This window comes from Scylla paramamosain, chromosome 3 (assembly GCF_035594125.1).
Source record: "Scylla paramamosain isolate STU-SP2022 chromosome 3, ASM3559412v1, whole genome shotgun sequence".
NCBI classification, from domain to species: Eukaryota; Metazoa; Arthropoda; class Malacostraca; order Decapoda; family Portunidae; genus Scylla; species Scylla paramamosain.
In genome coordinates, this window is record NC_087153.1 from 22664587 (window position 1) to 22689763 (window position 25177).

At 40.3% G+C, this 25177-nt stretch overlaps 1 protein-coding gene across 32 annotated transcripts in view; it reads right to left on the reverse strand.

The window, feature by feature from the left end:
- The window catches only part of LOC135092846 (ubiquitin-associated protein 2-like), a 138828-nt gene that overhangs the window by 112377 nt on the left and 1274 nt on the right, over window positions 1-25177 (reverse strand). For all 32 annotated transcript variants that reach the window (XR_010263145.1, XM_063991799.1, XM_063991773.1 and 29 more), the window contains exons 2-3: window positions 14306-14624; window positions 7338-7496 (exon numbers count right to left, since the gene is read on the reverse strand). Coding sequence is in view for 31 of the 32 variants with exons in the window: in XM_063991799.1 (XP_063847869.1) it covers window positions 7338-7496; window positions 14306-14584 (438 nt within the window). In the remaining variant the exon portion in view is untranslated. The remainder of the gene's footprint in view (window positions 1-7337; window positions 7497-14305; window positions 14625-25177) is intronic.

The following is a 25177-nucleotide window of genomic DNA, read 5'->3' on the forward strand; positions in this document are numbered from 1 at the left end:
GTTCAAGGTTGAAAAATTTAAGTGTAGGAAGGAGATAGGAAAAAATTGGTTCACAAATAGAGTGGTAGATGAGTGGAATGGACTCAGTAATCATGTTGTTAGTGCTAGGGCATTAGAGAGCTTTAAGAGAAGATTAGACAGGTTTATGGATGGGGATAATAGATGGAAATTGGTAGGTATATTTCATACAGGGACTGCCACGTGTAAGCCTGGTTGCTTCTTGCAGCTTCCCTTATTTCTTATGTTCTTATGTTCTTAATTGTAGTGATTGATTTAAAAATTTCTTCGCATAATTAATTTTTATACTGCGAAACTTTTAACTTTGAACTCAAATTCCAAATATGATGAAACCATGCAGTAGATTTTAAAATAGCCCAAGGATGGTAATGTCAACACCAATATCTTACTGGCATGAAAATTTTAGGTCTCTATTTTGTCTGTATGCCAGGTATCTCGTGTTAATTTGCAGTACCCACCATAACTATCGGACCCCCTGACTGGCAGGTTTGATACTCATGGCAAAAACAGCACAGCCCTCTTGAGAGTAAAACATTTTACATTCTGACTTTTTAGGTTTAGGCTATCATGATTCAATTCGTCCCTGAACTGCCATTACTAAAGCATGACTGTTTTCCTGGATGCTGCAAACTGCTCAGCATTTCTCTAGCTGAAAAACCTGCTTCCTTGAGGGTCATGATCTGCACAATAGTCTCAGATGAATACTCTTCTGTTTCAGCCATATCAGCAAACAGAATGAATTATCACGTTATTGCACAATAATAAACCAGGATGCAGAACAAGTCACAGCAGATTACTGCTCTCCAACATACCCCAAGGCACACTAAACAACAGCTATGACTCAATAGCATGAAGCAGATGTGGTGATGTCATGGCATGGGCTGATACTTTTGGCTAAAATAGTTCACTCTCCAGAGAACCATGTTTTTTCACCATAAGTATCTGATTCTCATGACAAGTGCTGTCCTTGTGCCATGTGTCTTCAGACCCTTAGCATATTGGCCCAAATCAAGTGTCCAGTCAAGGTATAAATGAATCTATGATTATACTAATCCTATTTTTCATCTAAAAAGAAATTATGTTTGAACAACCATTAAATCCTTCAATTACAGTGGAACCTCAGTTACTGAAAACTTCCCTTTTCAAAAATTTTGAACTCATAACTGCTTCAGTTGCTGTACCATAATTCAGTTCTCAAACAAAGCTACTTGGTATTTTACTTGGAATAACTACTGCTTCTGTGACAGAGACCCATTTCTGTGTGCCAAGCATATAACAGAGGTGATGGTGTCTGCCATGGAGGCATACATCCCTCATTCTTTTGCTCTATCAAAACCTTCCAAACCTTGGTTTAACACAGCCTGTTCTCATGCTATACATGATAGAGAGGTGGCCCACAAAAGGTACTTGGGCCTTCCATCACCAGAATCTTATGCACTTTATATTTCTGCCCAGAACCATGCCAAGTTTGTTCTCCAACTAGCCAAAAAACTCCTTCATTAATAGTCAAAATCTTTGAAAATCTAGCCAAAAACATCTCCAATAACTTTGCCTCTTCTTTCCCTCCTTTATTTCAACCAGATGGCACCACTGCTATTACATCTATCTCTAAAGCTGAACTCTTTGCTCAGACCTTTGCTAAAACCTCTACCTTGGACAATTCAGGGTTTGCTCCTCCCTTTCCTTCACCCTCTGACTACTTCATGCTACCTATTAAAATTCTTCACAACGATATTTTCCATGCCCTCGCTGGCCTAAACCCTCAGAAGGCTTAAGGACCTGATGGGTCCCTCCTACTTTTCTCCGAAACTGTGCCTCCATGCTTGCACCCTGCCTAGTCAAACTCTTTCAACTCTGTCTGTCAACATCTACCTTTCCTTCTTGTTGGAAGTTTGCCTACATTCAGCCTGTTCCTAAAGACAGTGACCGTTCTAATCACTACCGTCCTATTGCTTTAATTTCCTGCCTATCTAAATTTTTGAATCTATCCTCAAAAGGAAGATTCTTGAACATTTATCACTTCACAACCTTCTACCTGATCACCAGTATGGGTTCCATTAAGGGCACTCTAATGGTGATCTGGCTTTCCTTATTGAGTCTTTTTTTTTTTTCTTATGTAAGAAGGACACTGGCCAAGGGCAACAAAAATCAATAAAAAAAATGCCCATTGAAATGCCAGTCCCTTAAAAGGGTCAAGGCAGTGGTCAAAAATTGGTGGATAAGTGTCTTGAAACCTCCCTCTTGAAGGAATTCAAGTCATAGGAAGGTGGAAATACAGAAGCAGGCAGGGAGTCCCAGTTTACCAGAGAAAGGGATGAATGATTGAGAATACTGGTTAACTCTTGCGTTAGAGAGGTGGACAGAATAGGGGTGAGAGAAAGAAGAAAGTCTTGTGCAGCGAGGCCGCGGAAGGAGGGGAGGCATGCAGTTAGCAAGATCAGAAGAGCAGTTAGCATGAAAATAGCGGTAGAAGACAGCTAGATATGCAACATTGCGGCGGTGAGAGAGAGGCTGAAGACAGTCAGTTAGAGGAGAGGAGTTGATGAGACAAAAAGCTTTTGATTCCACCCTGTCTAGAAGAGCAGTATGAGTGGAACCCCCCCAGACATGTGAAGCATACTCCATACATGGACAGATAAGGCCCTTGTACAGAGTTAGCAGCTGGGGGGGTGAGAAAAACTGGCAGAGACGTCTCAGAACACCTAACTTCATAGAAGCTGTTTTAGCTAGAGATGAGATGTGAAGTTTCCAGTTCAGATTATAAGTAAAGGACAGACTGAGGATGTTCAGTGTAGAAGAGGGGGACAGTTGAGTGTCATTGAAGAAGAGGGGATAGTTGTCTGGAAGGTTGTGTCGAGTTGATAGATGGAGGAATTGAGTTTTTGAGGCATTGAACAATACCAAGTTTGCACTGCCCCAATCAGAAATTTTAGAAAGATCAGAAGTCAGGCGTTCTGTGGCTTCCCTGCGTGCTATGTTTACCTCCTGAAGGGCTGGACGTCTATGAAAAGACGTGAAGAAGTGCAGGGTGGTATCATCAGCGTAGGAGTGGATAGGACAAGAAGTTTGGTTTAGAAGATCATTAACGAATAATAAGAAGAGAGTTGGTGACAGGACAGAGCCCTGAGGAACACCACTGTTAATAGATTTAGGAGAACAGTGACCGTCTACCACAGCAGCAATAGAACGGTCAGAAAGGAAACTTGAGATGAAGTTACAGAGAGAAGGATAGAAACCGTAGGAGGCTAGTTTGGAAATCAAAGCTTTGTGCCAGACTCTATCAAAAGCTTTTGATATGTCCAAGGCAACAGCAAAAGTTTCACCAAAATCTCTAAAAGAGGATGACCAAGACTCAGTAAGGAAACCCAGAAGATCACCAGTAGAGTGGCCTTGACAGAACCCATACTGGTGATCAGATAGAAGGTTGTGAAGTGATAGATGTTTAAGAATCTTCCTGTTGAGGATAGACTCAAAAACTTTAGATAGACAGGAAATTAAAGCAATAGGACAGTAGTTTGAGGGATTAGAACGGTCACCCTTTTTAGGAACAGGTTGAAGGTAAGCAAACTTCCAGCAAGAAGGAAAGGTAGATGTTGACAGACAGAGCTGAAAGAGTTTGACTAGGCAAGGTGCAAGCACAGAGACACAGTTTCGGAGAACAATAGGAGGGACCCCATCAGGTCCATAAGCTTTCCGAGGGTTTAGGCCAGCGAGGGCATGGAAAACATCATTGCGAAGAATTTTAATACGTGGCATGAAGTAGTCAGAGGGTGGAGGAGAGGGAGGAACAAGCCCAGAATCGTCCAAGGTAGAGTTTTTAGCAAAGGTTTGAGCAAAGAGTTCAGCTTTAGAAATAGATGTGATAGCAGTGGTGCCATCTGGTTGAAGTAGAGGAGGGAAAGAAGAAGCAAAGTTATTGGAGATATTTTTGGCTAGATGCCAGAAATCACGAGGGGAGTTAGATCTTGAAAGGTTTTGACATTTTCTGTTAATGAAGGAGTTTTTGGCTAGTTGGAGAACAGACTTGGCATGGTTCCAGGCAGAAATATAAAGTGCATGAGATTCTGGTGATGGAAGGCTTAAGTACCTTTTGTGGGCCACCTCTCTATCATGTATAGCACGAGAACAAGCTGTGTTAAACCAAGGTTTAGAAGGTTTAGGAAGAGAAAAAGAGTGAGGAATGTACGCCTCCATGCCAGACACTATCACCTCTGTTATGCGCTCAGCACACAAAGACGGGTCTCTGACACGGAAGCAGCAGTCATTCTAAGGAAAATCAACAAAATACCTCCTCAGGTCCCCCCAACTGGCAGAGGCAAAATGCCAGAGGCACCTTCGCTTAGGGGGATCCTGAGGAGGGATTGGAGTGATAGGACAAGATAAAGATATGAGATTGTGATCGGAGGAGCCCAACGGAGAAGAAAGGGTGACAGCATAAGCAGAAGGATTAGAGGTCAGGAAAAGGTCAAGAATGTTGGGAGTATCTCCAAGACGGTCAGGAATGCGAGTAGGTTGTTGCACCAATTGCTCTAGGTCATGGAGGATAGCAAAGTTGTAGGCTAGTTCACCAGGATGGTCAGTGAAGGGAGAGGAAAGCCAAAGCTGGTGGTGAACATTGAAATCTCCAAGAATGGAGATCTCTGCAAAAGGGAAGAGGGCCAGAATGTGCTCCACTTTGGAAGTTAAGTAGTCAAAGAATTTCTTATAGTCAGAGGAGTTAGGAGAGAGGTATACAGCACAGATAAATTTAGTATGAGAGTGACTCTATAGTCGTAACCAGATGGTGGAAAACTCAGAAGATTCAAGAGCGTGGGCACGAGAGCAAGTTAAGTCATTGTGCATGTAAACGCAGCATCGAGCTTTGGATCGAAAATGAGGATAGAGAAAGTAGGAGGAAACAGAAAAGGGGCTACTGTCAGTTGCCTCAGACACCTGAGTTTCAGTGAGGAAAAGAAGATGAGGTTTAGAAGATGAGAGGTGGTGTTCTACAGATTGAAAATTAGATCTTAGACCACGAATGTTGCAGAAGTTAATGAAGAAAAAGTTGAGGGGGGTGTCAAGACACTTAGGGTCGTCGATAGAAAGGCAGTCCGACCTGGGGACATTTATGGTCCCCTCCCCAGATGGGGACTCCGAGGCTGGTGTAGGAGTCGCCATGATGATTTTAAAATTTTTGAGTGAAGGGTGTGTGTGTTATTAGGTGCTTGTAGTTTTGTGTGGAGGAAGAGAGTTGTCTTTAGAGGGCAGGCTGTGACTGCCCCCTTGTGTTGTGAGACACAAAGGGAAACGTTCAGTGAGGTCACAGCTGGGTTTAATGATAAGTTCACAGCACCCTCTGAACAGTGCTTTAGACCTCACTGGGAGTAATTATCGTTTCGGCAGGTATCTACTGCCTCCTCCTATGAAGGAGGTCATCCTCTTTTAGAGATTTTGGTGAAACTTTTGCTGTTGCCTTAGACATATCAAAAGCTTTTGATAGAGTCTGGCACAAAGCTTTGATTTCCAAACTACCCTCCTACGGCTTCTATCCTTCTCTCTGTAACTTCATCTCAAGTTTCCTCTCTGACCATTCATTGCTGCTGTGGTAGACGCTCACTGTTCTTCTCCTAAATCTGGTGTTCCTCAGGGTTCTGTCCTGTCACCCACTCTCTTCCTATTATTCATCAATGATCTTTTAAACCAAACTTCTTGCCCTACTCACTCCTACGCTGATGATATCACCCTGCACTTTTCCACATCTTTTCACAGACGTCCAACCCTTCACGAAGTAAACAGTTTGTGCAGGGAAGCCACAGAACACCTGACTTCTGACTTCTTATCTCTCTAAAATTTCTGATTGGGGCAAACTTGGTATTGTTCAATGCCTCAAAAACTCAATTCCTCCAGCTATCAATTCGACAAAACCTTCCAGACAACTATCCCCTCTGTTTCAATGACACTCAACTGGCCCTCTCTTCTACACTGAACATCTTCAATCTGTCCTTTTCTTGTAATCTAAACTGGAAATTTCACATCTCATCTCTAGCTAAAACAGCTTCTATGAAGTTAGGCATTGAGACATCTTCGCCAGTTTTTCTCACCCCCCCCCCAGCTGCTAACTCTGTACAAGGGCCTTATCCGAAGTATGCTTCACATGTTTTAGAGGGGGGTTCCACTCATACCACTCTTTAAGACAAGGTGGAATCAAAAGCTTTTCGCCTCAACTCCTCTCCTCTAACTGACTGTCTTCGGACTCTTTCTCATCGCCAGAATGTTGCATCTCTTGCTATCTTCTACCGCTATTTTCATGCTAACTGCTCTTCTGATCTTGCTAACTGCAAAATCTTGTGCAGCGACCTCGCTGCACAAGATTTTCTTCTTTCTCACCCCTATTCTGTCCACCTCTCTAATGCAAGAGTTAACCAGTATTCTCAATCATTCATCCCCTTCTCTGGTAAATTCTCCAACTCCCTTCCTTCTTCTGTATTTCCACTTTCCTATGACTTTAACTGCTTCAAGACACTTATCCTTCAATTTTTGACAACCAACTTGGACCCTATTCAGGACCGGCATCTCAGTGTTTTTTTTTTTTTTTTTTAATATTTGTTGCCCTTGGCTGGTGTCCCTTCTACATAAAAAAAAAGAAAAAAAATATTAAGCTTTGTTTTCCCAAAGTAATTAATACTCTCTCATTCCTGTTTATTAAAGAAAAGTGAAGAATCCATCAGCAGCATTAAGATTCCACAAAACTACTGATAGAAACTCAAAGGAAAAAAAATTTTTTTGCTTAGTCTTCAGTGCTAGGCCATACCAGAGGAAATGATCCTTCATCCTCACCTCTTTTAAGTTATCTCCTACAACATGCAGGCACTACAGAGACAACCATTATATTACCCATGTCCCACAGTTAGCAATGTGATTAACCACCCAAAATGACAACAAAGATTACTACACATTAACCACTACTGCAGTGGGGGAAAGTAGGGGATCACATTTTGAATATTCTGTTTTTTTGTAATATGCCATCCCCCTCATTTGGCAGAGGGACATGCATGAAGGACAAGAATTAAGCAATACCGAGTATGTTTCTTATGAGTTTAAACAAGGCAAAATACATATATTCATTATTGTAACTATACCCATAAATATTGCAATGACACTGTAACTGGTTGTAGAATTTATCATAGTACTGTGAAACATTGCATGCATTTAATTTACTGTACGGAAAGATGTTTTACAGTTACCAACTTGCTGTAAATGGACTAATGTGTATTAATGTTCAATAGCATGCTAAGAAAGAACAGTGTTAAGCTTCTCAGTGCATCATAATCCTGAGGTACCTTGCCAGTCACCGGTTTCTTCTTCTTCTTCGTAGACTCTTGCCATTTGCCCTGATCATCCCCCTCCAGCAGCAGGTCAATAGCAGCATTCACATCATTATCACAGTCGTGTAGAGCAACCATCGCATCATCAGAGGTTACACTGGTGAACTGCATCACCTGTGAGAAAGAGAATTATTGAATCAATCAAGCTATTTCACCATCTAATCCAATTTCAAATAAAAAAAAAATAAGAGAAAACAGTAAATAAAAATTCTCTATTTTTTCTCAAAATGATGTAGTCAAATATTTTGACATTCCAATAACCAATAAGCATTAAGAGTGAAAATATCAAACTTTCTAGAAAAGATCATGGAAGCAATCACAAATTATAGTTCATTTATCCATAATAAGGAATAATACCCATCTGCTACACCCAAGACCAGACATACAACAACCATTCTGCTAAACACTCAACCCATTGTCCAAACCATTATGACCCGAGTTGTATTGTTTTTCTAAACTTTATTTCAATAACATGCAAAGTTGTCAAACTGATGTCTGCCCTAAAAAATCACGTGTAAAGTCATCATCATAACATGAAAGGGTCAATCAACTTACAAAACAATATTATAGTAATCAATGTCACAACATTATTGTAATCAATCTCAATTATCACTAAAGAGAAAGGTGAATTCTACCAGTTTGTATACACAGTAAAGGTCCTGTCTTTCAGTACATATGGGAATGAACAGGTGCCAAAACACTGCATGTGCCAAAAGATCAGACATGAATTTCATCAGCTATATTAGCAATGAATAAATGAGAACATAAGCTACTATTTATTTACTAAATTGCAGAAAACTCAAATAACATCTCCAAGACATATTTATACATAGAAATAACAAAACTTTTCAAGGCACTTCTAGAAATAAACAAGTTTAGCCTCAGCAAACTTGATAAATAAACTGAGATTTTTTTCTACTGTCCTCCCACAAAAATTTCTCTGGCTCTTCTTCCTCCTGTCATCTTCAAAGCAGCAGGATTTGTCACACTTAAAATTATCTGTTGATCAGTCTGCTCCTCAACCACTGGTGGATTTTCGTTCACAGACAGAATGGAAAGATAAACACGGTGGAGTAAACACAATAGGCTTGATCATATATTTTTATTTCTTATTCTGTGCCTGTTACGCTTTGAATCCCTAATACCCCTTTCTTACCCCCCTTCAGGCTAGTATTTTATTCATACATTTCAAGTTCATACCAAAAATATTCTCAAATACACTACTCTCATCCTGGTGAACTAGCCTACAACTTCGCTATCCTCCATGACCTAGAGCAATTGGTGCAACACCCTACTCGTATTCCTGACCATCTTGGAGATACGCCCAACATTCTTGACCTTTTCCTGACCTCTAATCCTTCTGCTTACGCTGTCACCCTTTCTTCTCTGTTGGGGCTCCTCCGATCACAATCTCATATCTTTATCTTGTCCTATCGCTCCAATCCCTCCTCAGGATCCCCCTAAGCGAAGGTGCCTCTGGCGTTTTGCCTCTGCTAGTTGGGGGACCTGTGGTGGTATTTTGCTGATTTTCCTTGGAATGACTACTGCTTCCCTGTCAGAGACCCGTCTTTGTGTGCTGAGCGCATAACAGAGGTGATAGTGTCTGGCATGGAGGCGTACATTCTTCACTCTTTTTCTCGTCCTAAACCTTCTAAACCTTGGTTTAACACAGCTTGTTCTCGTGCTATACATGATAGAGAGGTGGCCTACAAAAGGTACTTAAGCCTTCCATCACCAGAATCTCATGCACTTTATATTTCTGCCCGGAACCATGCCAAGTCTGTTCTCCAACTAGCCAAAAACTCCTTCATTAACAGAAAATGTCAAAACCTTTCAAGATCTAACTCCCCTCGTGATTTCTGGCATCTAGCCAAAAATATCTCCAATAACTTTGCTTCTTCTTCTTTCCCTCCTCTATTTCAACCAGATGGCACCATTGCTATCACATCTATTTCTAAAGCTGAACTCTGCTCAAACCTTTGCTAAAAACTCTACCTTGGACAATTCTGGGCTTGTTCCTCCCTCTCCTCCATCCTCTGACTACTTCATGCCACATATTAAAATTCTTCGCAATGATGTTTTCCATGCCCTCACTGGCCTAAACCCTCGGAAGGCTTATGGACCTGATGGGGTCCCTCCTATTGTTCTCCGAAACTGTGCCTCCATTCTTGCACCTTGCCTAGTCAAATTCTTTCAGCTCTGTCTGTCAACATCTACCTATCCTTCTTGCTGGAAGTTTGCCTACATTCAACCTGTTCCTAAAAAGGGTGACCGCTCTAATCCCTCAAACTACCGTCCTATTGCTTTAATTTCCTGCCTATCTAAAGTTTTTGAATCTATCCTCAACAGGAAGATTCTTGAACATCTATCACTTCACAACCTTCTATCTGATCGCCAGTATGGGTTCCATCAAGGCCGCTCTACTGGTGATCTTCTGGCTTTCCTTACTGAGTCTTGGTCATCCTCTTTTAGAGATTTTGGTGAAACTTTTGCTGTTGCCTTGGATATATCAAAAGCTTTTGATAGAGTCTGGCACAAAGCTTTGATTTCCAAACTACCCTCCTACGGTTTCTATCCTTCTCTCTGTAACTTCATCTCAAGTTTCCTTTCTGACAGTTCTATTGCTGCTGTGGTAGACGGTCACTGTTCTTCTCCTAAATCTATTAACAGTGGTGTTCCTCAGGGTTCTGTCCTGTCACCCACTCTCTTCTTATTATTCATTAATGATCTTATAAACCAAACTTCTTGTCCTATCCACTCCTACGCTGATGATACCACCCTGCCCTTTTCCACATCTTTTCATAGACGTCCAATCCTTCAGGAGGTAAACATATCACGCAAGGAAGCCACAGAACGCCTGACTTTTGATCTTTCTAAAATTTCTGATCGGGGCAGAGCAAACTTGGTATTTTTCAATGCCTCAAAAACTCAATTCCTCCATCTATCAACTCGACACAACCTTCCAGACAACTATCCCCTCTTCTTCAATGACACTCAACTGTCCCCCTCTTCTACACTTAACATCCTCGGTCTGTCCTTTACTTAAAATCTGAACTGGAAACTTCACATCTCATCTCTAGCTAAAACAGCTTCTATGAAGTTAGGCGTTCTGAGACGTCTCCGCCAGTTTTTCTCACCCCCCCAGCTGCTAACTCTGTACAAGGGCCTTATCCGTTCATGTATGGAGTATGCTTTACATGTCTGGGGGGGTTCCACTCATACTGCTCTTCTAGACAGGGTGGAATCAAAAGCCTTTCATCTCATCAACTCCTCTCCTCTAACTGACTGTCTTCAGCCTCTCTCTCACCGCCACAATGTTGCATCTCTAGCTGTCTTCTACCGCTATTTTCATACTAACTGCTCTTCTGATCTTGCTAACTGCATGTCTCCCCTCCTTTCGCAGCCTCGCTGCACAAGACTTTCTTCATTCTCTCACCTCTATTCTGTCCACCTCTCTAACGCAAGAGTTAACCAGTATTCTCAATCATTCATCCCTTTCTCTGGTAAACTCTGGAACTCCCTGCCTGCTTCTGTATTTCCACCTTCCTATGACTTGAATTCCTTCAAGAGGGAGGTTTCAAGACACTTATTCATCAATTTTTGATCACTGCTTTGACCCTTTTATGGGACTGGCATTTCAGTGGACATTTTTTTTATTAGATTTTTGTTGCCCTTGGCCAGTGTCCTTCCTACATAAAAAAAAAAAAAAATCTATGGGTACTGTAGAATAGAACCTAATGGCAGCAGAAGATCGCAGTGCTACAACGCCATTTTTAAACTTGCCATGTGTCAGTACCTTTTGAAAATATGCCTTAAAGATCAGATAACTTTCGAAATGGGATTATTTTGCGAAAGTTACAAATCATATTTTCCAAAACATTGGAGGTTGAAAGACAGAACTTATTACTGTAGATAGGAAACCTCAAGCTTTACAAGTGCTGAAACAGAAATTTCAGAGTGTGATGGGAAAAATATTTAGAAACATGAAGGGATAATAAGAGAATGATATATTAGGGAACACACAAAGATGAAATCATTTTGACTACAATTAAAAACATGAGCATCAGTAGGATATGCCAACCTCTGAACCAGTAATAAATGAACAATTAAGGAAGTATAGTATCCTCTCAAGTTTTGCATTTGCTTTCTTCCAAAGGAATATTGCTAAACACAAGAACTGCAAAACTCAGGGTATTGAAAACACTGGAAAAGCACTTATTTATTCTACCAGCATGAACCAGAACTGTGTGTGTGTGTGTGTGTGTGTGTGTGTGTGTGTGTGTGTGTGTGTGTGTGTGTGTGTGTGTGTGTGTGTGTGTGTGTGTGTGTGTGTGTGTGTATTTTGTCCTCACATCCAGCATGAAATAGCACCAGAGCTCCGAAAACTGTGTGTGTGTGTGTGTGTGTGTGTGTGTGTGTGTGTGTGTGTGTGTGTGTGTGTGTGTGTGTGTGTGTGTGTGTGTGTGTGTGACTGTGTGTGCGTGTGTGTGTGTGTGTGTGTGTGTGTGTGTGTGTGTGTGTGTGTGTGTGTGTGTATTTTGTCCTCACATATACTGTGAAGCACCATTGTGGTAACTGTGTGTGTGTGTGTGTGTGTGTGTGTGTGTGTGTGTTTTGTCCTCACATTTGGTGTGACTCAGCACTGCAGCCATTCAGCACCATCACATATAAAACTGTGTGTGTGTGTGTGTGTGTGTGTGTGTGTGTGTGTGTGTGTGTGTGTGTGTTTTGTCCTCACATTTGGTTTGACTCAGCACTGCGGCCATCCAGCACCATCACATATAAAACTGTGTATGTATGTGTGTGTGTGTTTTGTCCTCACATTTGGTTTGACTCGGCACTTCAGCCATCCAGCACCATCACATCTAAAACTGTGTGTGTGTGTGTGTGTGTGTGTGTGTGTGTGTGTGTGTTTTGTCCTCACATTTGGTGTAACTCAGCACTGCAGCCATACAGCACCATCACATCTAAAACTGTGTGTGTGTTTTGTCCTCACATTTGGTGGAACTCAGCACTGCAGCCATACAGCAGCATAATATCAAAACTGTCTTTATGGGAATAAAGTATGTTTAAGCTGTCTCATCTCCATATATTTTAATACCCAACTTAGCCTTGATTCCATGTATACTTCTTGTATTTACTCCAGACTGTTCCATACATCAATACCTCTATATGGAAAACTATACTTTTTAATGTCTCTTCTACAAACACTCTTCTTCAGCCTTTCCATGTCCCCTAGTATCTTACGTATCCTAAACCATCGTCACTCTTATCCACTTTCACCACTTTACACTTTATATATTTCAATCAAGTCTCCCCTTTCTCTCCTCTTTCCAGCATTGGTAGGTGTAACCTTGCAAATTTTTCTTCATATGTAAAGTCCCTGATACTTGGTGCCATCTTCGTCACTGCCCTCTGAACTTTCTGGAAATTCCTTATATCCTTTTTCTTATAGGGCAACCACACTACAGATGCATATTCCATAAGAAAAGCCAGCCTTATTCTTCTCAAGTTATAGGTTTCTCATGTCATTTTGCTAATGTGTCTCCATTTTGTGTCAAATTTCCAGTCACCCAGATTCTTTTCCTCTTCTGCTCTACTCAACCTCTCAACATTCAACACAAAATATTCTTTTACTCTCCTCACACTCTTTCCAAGTTCCACTGCTTAACATTTCTTTAGATTAAACTTCATTTCCTATCTATGACTTTATTCCAATATTTTGTTCAGATCCTCTAGCAACACTCCACAATCTTCCTAACTTTTAACTTTTTCAGTAACTTGGGATCATCTTCAAACAGGTTCATGTAGCTATTCACACTGTCATATCATTTATATAAGCTGCAAACATGACTGGTACCAATAATGAACCTTGGGGTACTACACTTTCGACTTTCCTCCATGATATGTGTGTGTGTGTGTGTATAATGCAACACTGCAGCCATGCATTACCATTGCATCTAAAATTATGTGTACGTGTGTTTTTCTCTCCTCTCATGTCATGACATAGCACTTCACTGCAGCGTCATAACATCTAAAATTGTGTGCATGGGTGTGTGTTTGTCCTCACACCTGGTGTGATGCAGTGCTGCAGCCATGCAGCGCCAACACATCTAAAACTGTGTTTTATCCTCACATTTTGTATGGCACAGAGCTGCAGCTATGCAGTGCCATTGCATTTGCCACACTAGACATCTCTCACTCATTTGTGTTTTTTCGCAATGCAACAACACAGTCGCCATCCTTCCTCTCCCCTTCTCTAAAATGCAAGCTGGCATGATTAGTATGTTTAGGTGTGTTATACACAGAAATACATACATCATACATAATATACATTACACACCACATGTGTATTCATTTTTACTATTCATGATACCAATAGTAGGAATGCATGACCCACACATAATGAAAGCAAGAAACTCAGGGAGATAATCTACAAGTCAGGATCACAAGAATTTTAAGATTCAGCATGAAACTTGAGGATTGTGAAACTCAGATACCATGAAACTCAGTGAGGTACTGTAGTAGACAGGCATTTAAGTACAGTATAAGAATGCTGGAGCAGAGAAGAAAAGTAAGTTTTGTTAAGATAACTTGAGATAGACATGCAGTGATGGAGATCAGTGATTAAAGTTGGGAGACCTCCATCCTACAGAGGAATCTGAGATTGATGATGATTGTGAATTAAAAAATTTGGAGAGCAAAATGGAAGACACCTGTCAACCATAACAAAATTAAACTGTACTTAGAATCAAATAAAATGACTATGGTTAAGCTTTTGCTTAAAATGGTAAAACAAGAAATAGGAAGAAACAAGTGAGGAAACAAAAAGCAAATCAACCAGACACTAGCCACCACAAAGAGATAGCATGACAGATGACAGTAGCAAGAAACCTGCCATTACCTATCATATGGTTGCCCACCTGATTGATCTTCTCCTGGAGCAGTTTCTCTGGCTCAGTACGTGAATTGTCAATCATCTGGGCAATGCGCAGCTGCTCAGCAGTGGGGGCAATCTTGTGTGGTACTGCATCCCCTCCCTTGCTTTTGTCTGATGTCTGGCTGTCCATTTTCTGTGGCTGCAAAGGTGTCGTCTGCTGTTGTTGCTGCTTCTGTGTGGCGGTGTTGCTGTCACTGCTGCGCTCACCGCCACTTATCCGCGAACCTTTGTTGCCCCGGCTGCCTCTGCCTCCGGAGCTCATCTTAACAAGCTAATTTATGTACACTTTGTATATACAAGTGCTGTAAAGGAAACAGATATGTATTACTATAGTCCTTTACCCCCATACTTAGTATATCATATAACACATTCCTTTAAGTATCTGTAACTTATGATAAGATCATGAATAGTGCAAGAATTTGGTCAATGTATGAGCTTGCTCATTCTAATTTTGCACTATTCCATACATAAAATATAAGAAATACATAAAACAGGAAAAAAATTCAATACCATATGCTAAACACTCTTCCCTTTCCAACCACATGAGTTAGATCCTCAAAAATTACAGTAGTTGTTGAATCATGATTGATGATATTAACATTATCAGGAAAAATATCAAGATTAGAAATCTGGAAAAATATACAAGGTGCAAAAAATAAGTTATACCCTTACAATCATTTTTAGCAAGTCAATATGCACTCAACAACACATAGTGCAGATTTCAGAGAGAGAGAGAGAGAGAGAGAGAGAGAGAGAGAGAGAGAGAGAGAGAGAGAGAGAGAGAGAGAGAGAGAGAGAGAGAGAGAGAGAGAGAGAGAGAGAGAGAGAGAGAGAGAGAGAGAGAGAGAGAGAGAGAGAGAGAAAATGAAGACTCAAATTTTTACAGCTTGCCAGAAATTCAAATCTCGCAAGTAGTGTGGATCACCATACCACACACGTACACTACCAGATAGTGCTGTCAGTTTAGTGCATTTTATGACAACCAATTGTGAACATTTTCTCCAGCTGTATACTGTGTACATTTCCCACTGCTGCCTAGTTGTCCATCTCCCTCACTCACACTTTGACCAAGTTCATGTTATTCTAATCATATCTTCATCATGGCCCCTAGAGATCTTCCAACACACCTTGACATGTTTGTTTATATGATTACACATTAGCTCCTATATCAACAAAACACGTTTTTGTTTCTGTAATAGTGAATATATGGAGGCGGAAGGGTAGAGCATGTGGTGATGTCACAGCACTGGTAGTTGAACTGGTAGTTGAAAAAAGTTAGTGATATGAAGGAGTATGGGTGGAGTGAGAAGACACATCATAGCATTCATCAAAAATTTTTTCTTTATTATTATTATATGAAATGACATGTTTATAAATACATGTACACAAGGCTTTCCTTTACATAAAGCCATTAAGCCATTAGGCATTATGTTATAGAGGTGCACGCCAAATATTGCTAGTTCTTCAACATTCACAGATGTCTGTGTTACCTGACCCCTGCTATGAGTCATGTCAGGTGGAACAGCAGCTATTTCCTGCTGAACTGCAACCTTATGGGGATCAAGAGTTTGGGGTTGATGACTATACACTTGTGATTTGAGGTAGCCGAACAGAAAAATATCACAAGGGCCAAGGTCAGGAGATTGAGCCAGCCACCCAATATCGCCACACAAGATCAGCCAATTGAGAAACATTTTCCTCTGCACTTGTAATGACCTTCAAGCTGTTTGTGCCATACCTCCATCTTGTTAAAACCACAACATAGCACTCTTCCAGATCAAGGTGTTCAAGTTGTGGCCTTATAAAATTTTTCAAGCATATCAATATGATGGTCAGATATTAGTGTCTGTTACATCACCCTCTTTAAAGAAATCAGAATCCATGATGCCAATTGGGGCATTCACTATGGTCTGGAAAAATTGCCAGATTTGCCAGCCAAATGAATTTTACACAAAGATTGGTCAGCTGGGAAAATAATCTTTGCATCATCTGTGTTATCAAACCAATTGATAAAATATTAGGAACATTTTTAGCCACCATCATCAAGCAAAGAGCAAGAAATATGGCAAAACAAGCTAAATACTAAGCATGTTATCTTGGGTCTGAGACCATCACCTTGGGACGAATACTATTTTTTTCCTCTATATGACTTATTTTATCCATTTAAGTTATACAGAAACAACCAAGTTTTGATGCCAAATATTAGAAGGACACTGGTGAAGATTGTTTGTTGATGTTTGTTGACACCGTCTCTCCCATCTTCCCTGAGTTGCCGCTTGTTTGTTTACATCCTGTCTCCCAATGTCTTCCCTAAGACGCTTCTTTCTTCTTTGGAAATACAACCCATCCTTTCACACCTTGGTTCTTCTTTCCTGATATGTTCATGCAATCAACCACAACACATGTATAGACTGGGTGTTTTACAACAGCACTAGAAACTTATAACTCCTGCCTTGGTTCTGTTGGGTGTTTTGGAGAAGACGGCATGTCTGATATCAGCCAGTCCTTTCAACCCCACACGGTTTCAGCCGTCACAATATCCTAACAGCACAATAATACTTGCTAGACTCTTTAGGGGATTTGCCAGATAAAACATTAGTCCCGATTTTAGAAAGTGCTTCTCCAGAGAACTGTGAGAGCACTGACCAATGCCTACATTAAAACAGCCGGCAATCACCAGTAACTCAGCCCATAGCGAACGCCCCAATTTATGATTTTCTTCTTAGGGCTAAATTAAATTTTTTTTTTTTTATATAGGAGGGACACTGGCCAAGGACAAGAGGGGGAAAAAAAAAAGGGTCCACAACAGTGGTAAAAAATTAAAGGATAAGTGTCTTGAAACCTCCCTTTGGAAGGAATTCAAATCATACGAAGGTGGAAATGCAGAAGCACACAAGGAGTTCCAGAGTTTACCAGAGAAAGGGATAAATGATTGAGAATACTAGTTAACTCTTGCATTAGAGAGTGGACAGAATGTGGAATGAGAGAAAGAACGTCTTGAGCAGCAAGGCTGTGGAAGGAGGGGAGGTATAGTTAGCAAGATCAGAAAAGCAGTTAGCATAAAAATAGCAGTAGAAGATAGCAAGAGTTGCAACATTGCAACAATGAGAAAGAGGCTGAAGACAATCAGTTAGAGAAGAAAACTTGGTGAGATGAAAAGCTTTTGATTCCACCCTGTCTAGAAGAGCAGTACGAGTGAACCCCCCCAAGACACATGAAGCATACTCCATACATGGATGGATAAGGCCCCTGTATGGAGTTAGCAGCTGGAAGGGTGAGAAAAACTGACGTAGATATCTCAGAATGCCTAACTTCATAGAAGCTGTTATAGCTAGAGATGACATATGAAGTTTCCAGTTTAGATTATAAGTCAAGGACAAATCAAGGATGTTAAGTGTAGAAGAAGGGGACAGTTGTGTCACTGAAGAAGAGGGGATAGTTGTCTGGAAGGTTGTATCGAGTTGATAGATGGAGGAATAGAGTTTTTGAGACATTGAACCATACTAAGTTTGCTCTGCCCAATCAGAAATTTTAGAGAGATCTGAAGTCAGGGGTTCCGTGGTTTCCCTGCATGAACTGTTTACTTGGATGTCTACAAAAAGACAAGGAAAAGTGCAGGGTGGTATCATCAGCGTGGGAGTGGATTGAACAAGAAGTTTCATTTAGAAGATCATTAATGAATAATAGGAAGAGAGTGGGTGACAGGACAGAACCCTAAGGAACATCTTGTTAATAGATTTAGAAGAACAGTAACCGTCTACCACAGCAGCAATAGAATGGTCAGAAAGGAAACTTGAGATGAAGTTGCAGAAAGAAGAATAGAAGCTGGAAATCAAAGCTTTGTGCCAGTCAATCAAAAGCTTTTGATACGTCTAAGGTAACAACAAAAGTTTCACCAAAATCTCTAAAAGAGGATGACCAAGACTCAGTAAGGCAAGCCGGATCACCAGTAGAGTGGCCTTGACTGGCCCATACTGGTGATCAGATAGAAGGTTGTTAAGTAATAGATGTTTAACCCGTACGCTTCGGGCGACGGGAATTCCCGCTCGGGCGGAGGGCTTCGGGTGGCGGGAGTTCCCGTCCTCTGCTGTCCCGCCAAGATTTGTACTCCCGTGACGTAATTATTATTTCCTGTGGTTGATGGCATCCCTGCCCTACGTTTCACGCAACTTCCCAGAGCACTACAGACCACTATGGCGGACAGACATACTGATAATGATTTCCCTGTGTCTGGATGCGTGGAGGAAGGGAGCGCCAGCGGGCCCCAGTTCCTCTACCCCTATAATCAGGGAGTGCACTAAGCCACCGCATGTGGTAAATTTGAATAACAGTGGTATCCTAAGAGCCTTGTTCGATGAGACGCTTTCTCCTTTGGAGGAGGAGTTATTTATATGAGTGTCAAACCTGCGTAATATGTAGCCTAATGAGTGTATATATTCGATAATTGTACTGTGTTTATGAAAGTTTTTTTTTCATATGATGACCAAAAAAAAACATTAAGTTTCGCAAGGAGTTATGTATATGAGCATCAAACCTGCGTAATATGTAGCCTAATGTGAATAATCGCGCTGGTATGAGAGAATGCATGCTGTGTACGTGGTGGCGCGGGGAGAGGGAGACCCAGGCCAAGGTCAACAGCACCCGCACGAACAAGTGCGCTTGGCTTGGCCAAAAGTAGCACCTCTTACCAACATCATACCTCTGCCGGGCTGCAACCTAGACAAATTCAATTTATTTCATCGTGAAGAGGAAGGATTGGCGGTGAGATAACACTAAAAACTACTATGTTTTCGTTTGAAATTACCCCACAGGGTACTGATGAAGAACACCTATTTTTCTGAAATTTATCAATACTGCTCGCGCGCTGAGAGGACGACAATAGTCCTCTAGCCCGAGGTCTATGGGTTAAGAATCTTCCTGTTGAAGATAGATTCAAAAACTTTAGATAGGTAGGAAATTAAAGTAATAAGACAATAGTCTGAGTGATTAGAATGGTCACTGTCTTTAGGAACAGGCTGATGTAGGCAAACTTACAACAAGGAAAAGTAGATGTACAGACAGAAATGAAAGAGTAAGGTGCAAGCAAGGAGGCACAGTTTCAGAAAACAATAGGGAACCCATCAGGTCCATAAGCCTTCCAGCAAGGACATGGAAAACACCATTGCAAAGAATTTTAATAGGTAGCATGAAGTAGCCAAAGGGTGGATGAGAAGGAGGAACTAGTCCTGAATCATCCAAGGAAGAGCTTTTAGCAAAGGTTTGAATGAAGAATTCAGGTTTAGAGATAGATGTGATAGCAGTGATGCCATCTGGTTAAAATAAAGGAGGGAAAGAAGAAATAAAGTTATTGGGGATTTTTTTGGCTTGGTGCAAGAAGTCACAAGGGGACTTAAATCTTGAAAGATTTTGACACTTTCTATTAATGACAAAGCTTTTTGGCTAGTTGGAGAACAGACTTGGCATGGTTCAGTGCAGAAATAAAAGGTGTGTGAGATTCTGGTGATGGAAGGCTCAATTAGCTTTTGTGAGACACCTCTTTTCATATGTAACACGAGAACAGGCTGTGTTAAACCAAGGTTTGGAAGGTTTAGGTCAAGAAAAAGAGTGAGGAATGTATGCCTCCATGCCAGACACTATCATCTTTGTTATATGCTCAGCACACAGAGACAGGTCTCTGACAAAGAAGCAGTAGTCATTCTAAGGAAAATTAGCAAAATACCTCCTTAGGTCCCCTCAACTAGAAGATATAAAACGCCAGAGGCACCTCCACTTAGGGGGATCCTGGGTAGCAATTGGAGCAACAGGACAAGATACAGATATGAGACTGTGATTGGAGGAGCCCAATGGAGAAGACAGGGTAACATCATAAGCAGAAGGATTGTGGGTTAGGAAAAGGTCAAGAATGTTGGGTGTAGCATAAGCAGAAGGATTAGAGGTTAGGAAAAGGTCAAGAATATTGGGCGTATCTCCAAAACAGTCAGGAACATGAGTAGGGTGTTACACCAACTGCTCTAAGTCATGGAGGATAGCAAAGTTAAAGGCTAGTTCACCAGGATGGTCAGTGAAGGGAGAGGAAAGCCAAAGCTGGTGGTGAACATTGAAGTATCCAAGAATGGAGGTCTCCACAAAAGGGAAGAGAATCAGAATGTGTTCCACTTTGGAAATTAAGTAGTCAGAGAATTTCTTATAGTCAGAGGAATTAGGTGAGACGTATACATCACAGATAAATTTTGATTGAGAATGACTCTGTAGTCATAGCCAGATAGTGGAAAACTCAAAAGATTCAAGAGTGGAGGCACAAGAGCAAGTTAAGTTGTTGCGCACACAGATGCAACATCCAGCTTTGGACTGAAAATGAGGATAGGGAAAGTAGAAGGGAACAGAAGAGGGGCTACTGTTAGTTGCCTCACACACCTGTTTCAATGAAAAAATAGATGAGGTTTAGTAGAAGAGGTAGTGTTCTACAGATTGAAAATTAGATCGAAGACCACAAATGTTGCAGAAGTTAATGAAGAATAAGTTGAGGTGAGTGTCAAGACACTTACGGTCGATACCAAAAGAGCAATCCGACCTGGAGACATTTGTGGTCCCCTCCCCAATGGGGACTTTGAGGCTGGTGTAGGAGTCGTCATGATAATACTGAATTTTGAGTGGAGGTTGTGTGTGTAATTAGGTGCTTGTAGCTATGTGTGAAGGAAGGGAGTTGTTTTAAGATGGCAGGCTGTGACTACCCACTTGTGTTGTGAGACACAAAGGGAAACAAAACATTCAGTGGTCACAGCTGGGTTTAATGATAGGTTCACAGAACCCCCTGATCCAGTGCTTTAGACCTCACTGGGAGTATTTATCATTTCAGCAGATGTACTAATCCACCCCAAACTCTTGTTGCCCTTAAGGTTGCAATTCAGCAGGAGATGGATGCTGTTCTATATAACTCATCAAGCCATGCAGCCTTCAGAAATTGCCTAGAAGGGTGTATAAACAAAGACAGCCATCAGCCATCATTTGGATGATGTCATCTTCAAAATATGAATATGTAAAAACTGTAATCAAAGAAGTTTCATGTGTGCAAATAATAATTTGATTATTTTTGTTTATCATTTACCTTGGAAATGTTGGAGATTTATTTCAGTCACCCTATAGGGTAGCCCCACAGAAAAAAAATAATAAATTGGCACTGAGGTTTTTTTTTATTTATTTTTTTTATTAGTTTCTGCAGATATTGCTGGAAGTGAAAGTATAGTGAAAAATGTTAAATGGGTATATGCATTTTGAGGTGTTGTTTAGCCATGGTATGAAATTCAAGAGTGGCTTGGCAACAGACACAACAACCAGGCCAGGTGGGTATCCATGGCAGGACGTGTGGAAACAGTATGTCTGCTGGTGAAATTGTGATTTAATTGTAATTTCTACAAGTTTTGGAGCATTACAGCATCTTGTAATGAGAAAAGTGGTATTGATGGAAAGGTGATTTATCGATAAACATTACACAAGAATGCTGTGACTGAAATTAACAACAAATAAAATAATGGCAGGGATGGGCAAGTAGTGAGACTACCATGAAATCAGCTGATTGCCAGTCAGTCACTTGCAGTTTTATGCCATTAGTGAGTGAATACATTTGGACTGTACCGCAGGCTGAAATGTCGCTCATGACTGAGTTTAGACATATTTCTCATTTTTACTGTTTCTAGAGGTAAAAACAAGTATGGAGATACCAAGGAAATGTGCAAACCTTTTATTTTTGTCTTGTCCCATTATAAAAAGTGCAACAGCTGCTGTGTCCTGCAGGTGACATGACAAAGAGTCCAGCTGCGCTCGTCAGTAGTGTCAACAGAAGGACATGTTCATGCATGCGTGTTATGTCACAATGCACAGCCTTAGCATATTTCATTCTCATTAGTTTATTTGTTTAAACACAGCCAATCAGTAGTCTTTAATTGCAAATACTGAATATAAATTTGTAGAAACAGAAAAAATCACAAATTGGCAGACAGTCTAGCATTTGATTTTGTGCAAGATAATGTGCAACCTCTGCCATTTATTACTTGATGAAGTCATTCAAAACCCACCCTCCATTTAATAGTACAGTAAAATCCCTCTTATCCGGTATCAACGGGACCACCGACATGCCGGATACTTGAATATTGCTGGATACTTGAATAGAAGTGAAATCATGTCCACAATCACCACCCTACACTCACGCATCTTACCATAACAAAGATCAGCTGGTCTGATCAGCTGCTTAAGTGTAAGCACAACATGCTTCCTCTTTTCTACAACTTTAGGCTTGATGAAGGCGTCAGGCAATAAACAGTGCACACGCGGGACTGAGTCACTGAGTAAACACAGTGCAGTGGGCCGCGGGTGGCGCGAAGCAGTGCGCTCTGGTGGCGAGGGGACAAAGTATGCCTCGCGCGGGAATTTTAATCAATTTTATGAGTACACATTGATTTTTTATTGATTTTAAGGCTCAGGGAAAAATGTGCTGGATACTTGAAGCTGCCGGATACTCGAATGCCGGATGAGAGGGATTTTACTTTAAGTCCAATATGCATCTATGAAATTAGGTTAGATTAGGTTACGTTAAGTTAGGCCAGGTCAGGTAAAATCAGGTTAGATTAGGTCAGGTTAGCTTAGGCTGTATCAGGTTAGGTTAGGTTAAGTTAGGTTGTTCAATTCAGTTAGGTCAGTTTAGGTTAGCTCAGGCTTGGTTAAGTTAGTGGTCATTACATCTGAATGAAAGTTGGGCTGGCATGATGTGCCAAGTGGTGCACAGTTCCATTGGGCTAGCAGTACACCATCCCTTGTTTTCATTTTTACTTTCTTTATTGTAAGGAACAAAAATTACTTATAGGGGTTTACACAAAATAAAACTATCTTCTTTAGAAAAAGCATCATATTCTGTGCAAATAAAAATCAAATGTGTTAATAAAAACAGACCCAGTCACGATCGGCACATTTACCACATTGCACAACAATTATGAGAAAAAACTGTCAGCACTGCCACATACCTACAGTAATGTGGAGTGTGTGGACTGTTTCTCTCGTCATGCGTACTCACCCATCCCAGCCAGTGTATCTGTTGTCAGGCTACACTTAAATTTCAAACCACAGCTAAAATAATACTTCAAAATGTGTATGTACATAGAACATTTTCCACTTTCCACTTTCACTTCACTTCTAGCAATATCTGCAGAAATTCTTGTTACACCATGAAAAAAAAATTATATATATATATATATATATATATATATATATATATATATATATATATATATATATATATATATATATATAACCAAAATTCACAGTTTCACCATGATAAGGAATTATGATGACCCTATTCAAATTGCCCATTAGACCCCTGCTGTAATTTGATCCACTGCATGGAACACAGGCTACTACAAAGACCTGAGACTTCTAGTGGAGGTTGAGAAAGCAAGTCAGTGGCCTAATTCATCTATGCAGACTGTCTGAAAAACCTTGACATGTATGTATTCAGTGCAAGGTAAACTCATCAGAGCTGACCTCATCAAATGTTGGAAAGTCTTTAACAATCACTCGTCAATAAAATCACATTTTTTCTTTCTCTAGAAGCCTAAACTGGGGGTTTACACCTAAACCACATATAGCACTTAAGAGATTCTTTAGCATTAAATGTATAGATGTCTGGATTTCTTTGTCAGATGCTGTCAGTGCAAACTAAGTCATGTCCTTCAAAAGGTTTCTCTACCCACAATTAGGCCACACACTGTTTGAGTATGTTGAATAACTGTCTCAAACATTCATTTTCTTGAAGTATAATCTAATCAGCATATGACATACACCTCAGCCCTGTTTTATTGTCATTTTGAAAACTGGATCATATAGCCAACCTAAGGCATACCAGCAGATATGGGCTGCCTTCCTTGAGCTATAGTTGAATTATGAAGCTATAGCAAACAATAAATAAAATGGATCACAGACAAAAATTTTATGGCTAAATAGTGCTACACTTATTCATCGCACTATTGAATACTAAAAATAAATAAATACAAAAAAAAAGCAAAGCAAAGTAACTAAAAACAGTTCCTAAAATGTAAACACCATTGGATTCTGAGAAAAATTTTTAAAAAGTGACACAAACACTCAACTTGACAATGACATCAACTTGTTCACCTGCTGAGGCATGAGATATTGCAACAGTTCTTATAATATTCTTAAAACTATTCCATTACTGTCAACTTTTAATTAATCATATTAATAAGGGTTGGTGAGTCTCTTTGGCATCTCAAGTTTGGACACAATGTCAGTTACTAGCCTAATCTACAAATATGTAATCATGTTCTTTTAATAATTCATTACACTAAATTATATTTCATCTGAGTTTTGCAAGAATCAGGGATCAGACATCCACATAAAACTTGTAAAACCACAAGACTATTCAACACTCTTCCCTGAATATTACAACAGCAAAAAAAAAAAAAAAAAAAAAAAAAAAAAAAAAAAAAAAAAAAAGGAAAAGGAAAAAAAAACAATGCTTGAATATCTGCCTCATTTTCCAAACTGTAGGCAGAATTATTTTGGTGGCCATAAGAATGCTCTTGCGTATACAACTATTATTTTAAACCTAAACCAAAAAAGAAAAACATTGCAAGATAGTACTCACCACCAACCATGAAACACGCTCAAGCTTGTTGGAAGATGAAATATTCACTGAGCTTGAAATCTCCTCACTTAAGTTAATCTATTTCACAACAAAGAAGCACTCTTATTTGTAAGACTTACATTATTTTGAAATCACATCTCAAACGCACAAAACTTGGGAGGAGCCATGTACATTGTACTATATTTTACATCAAAATCCTTTCAA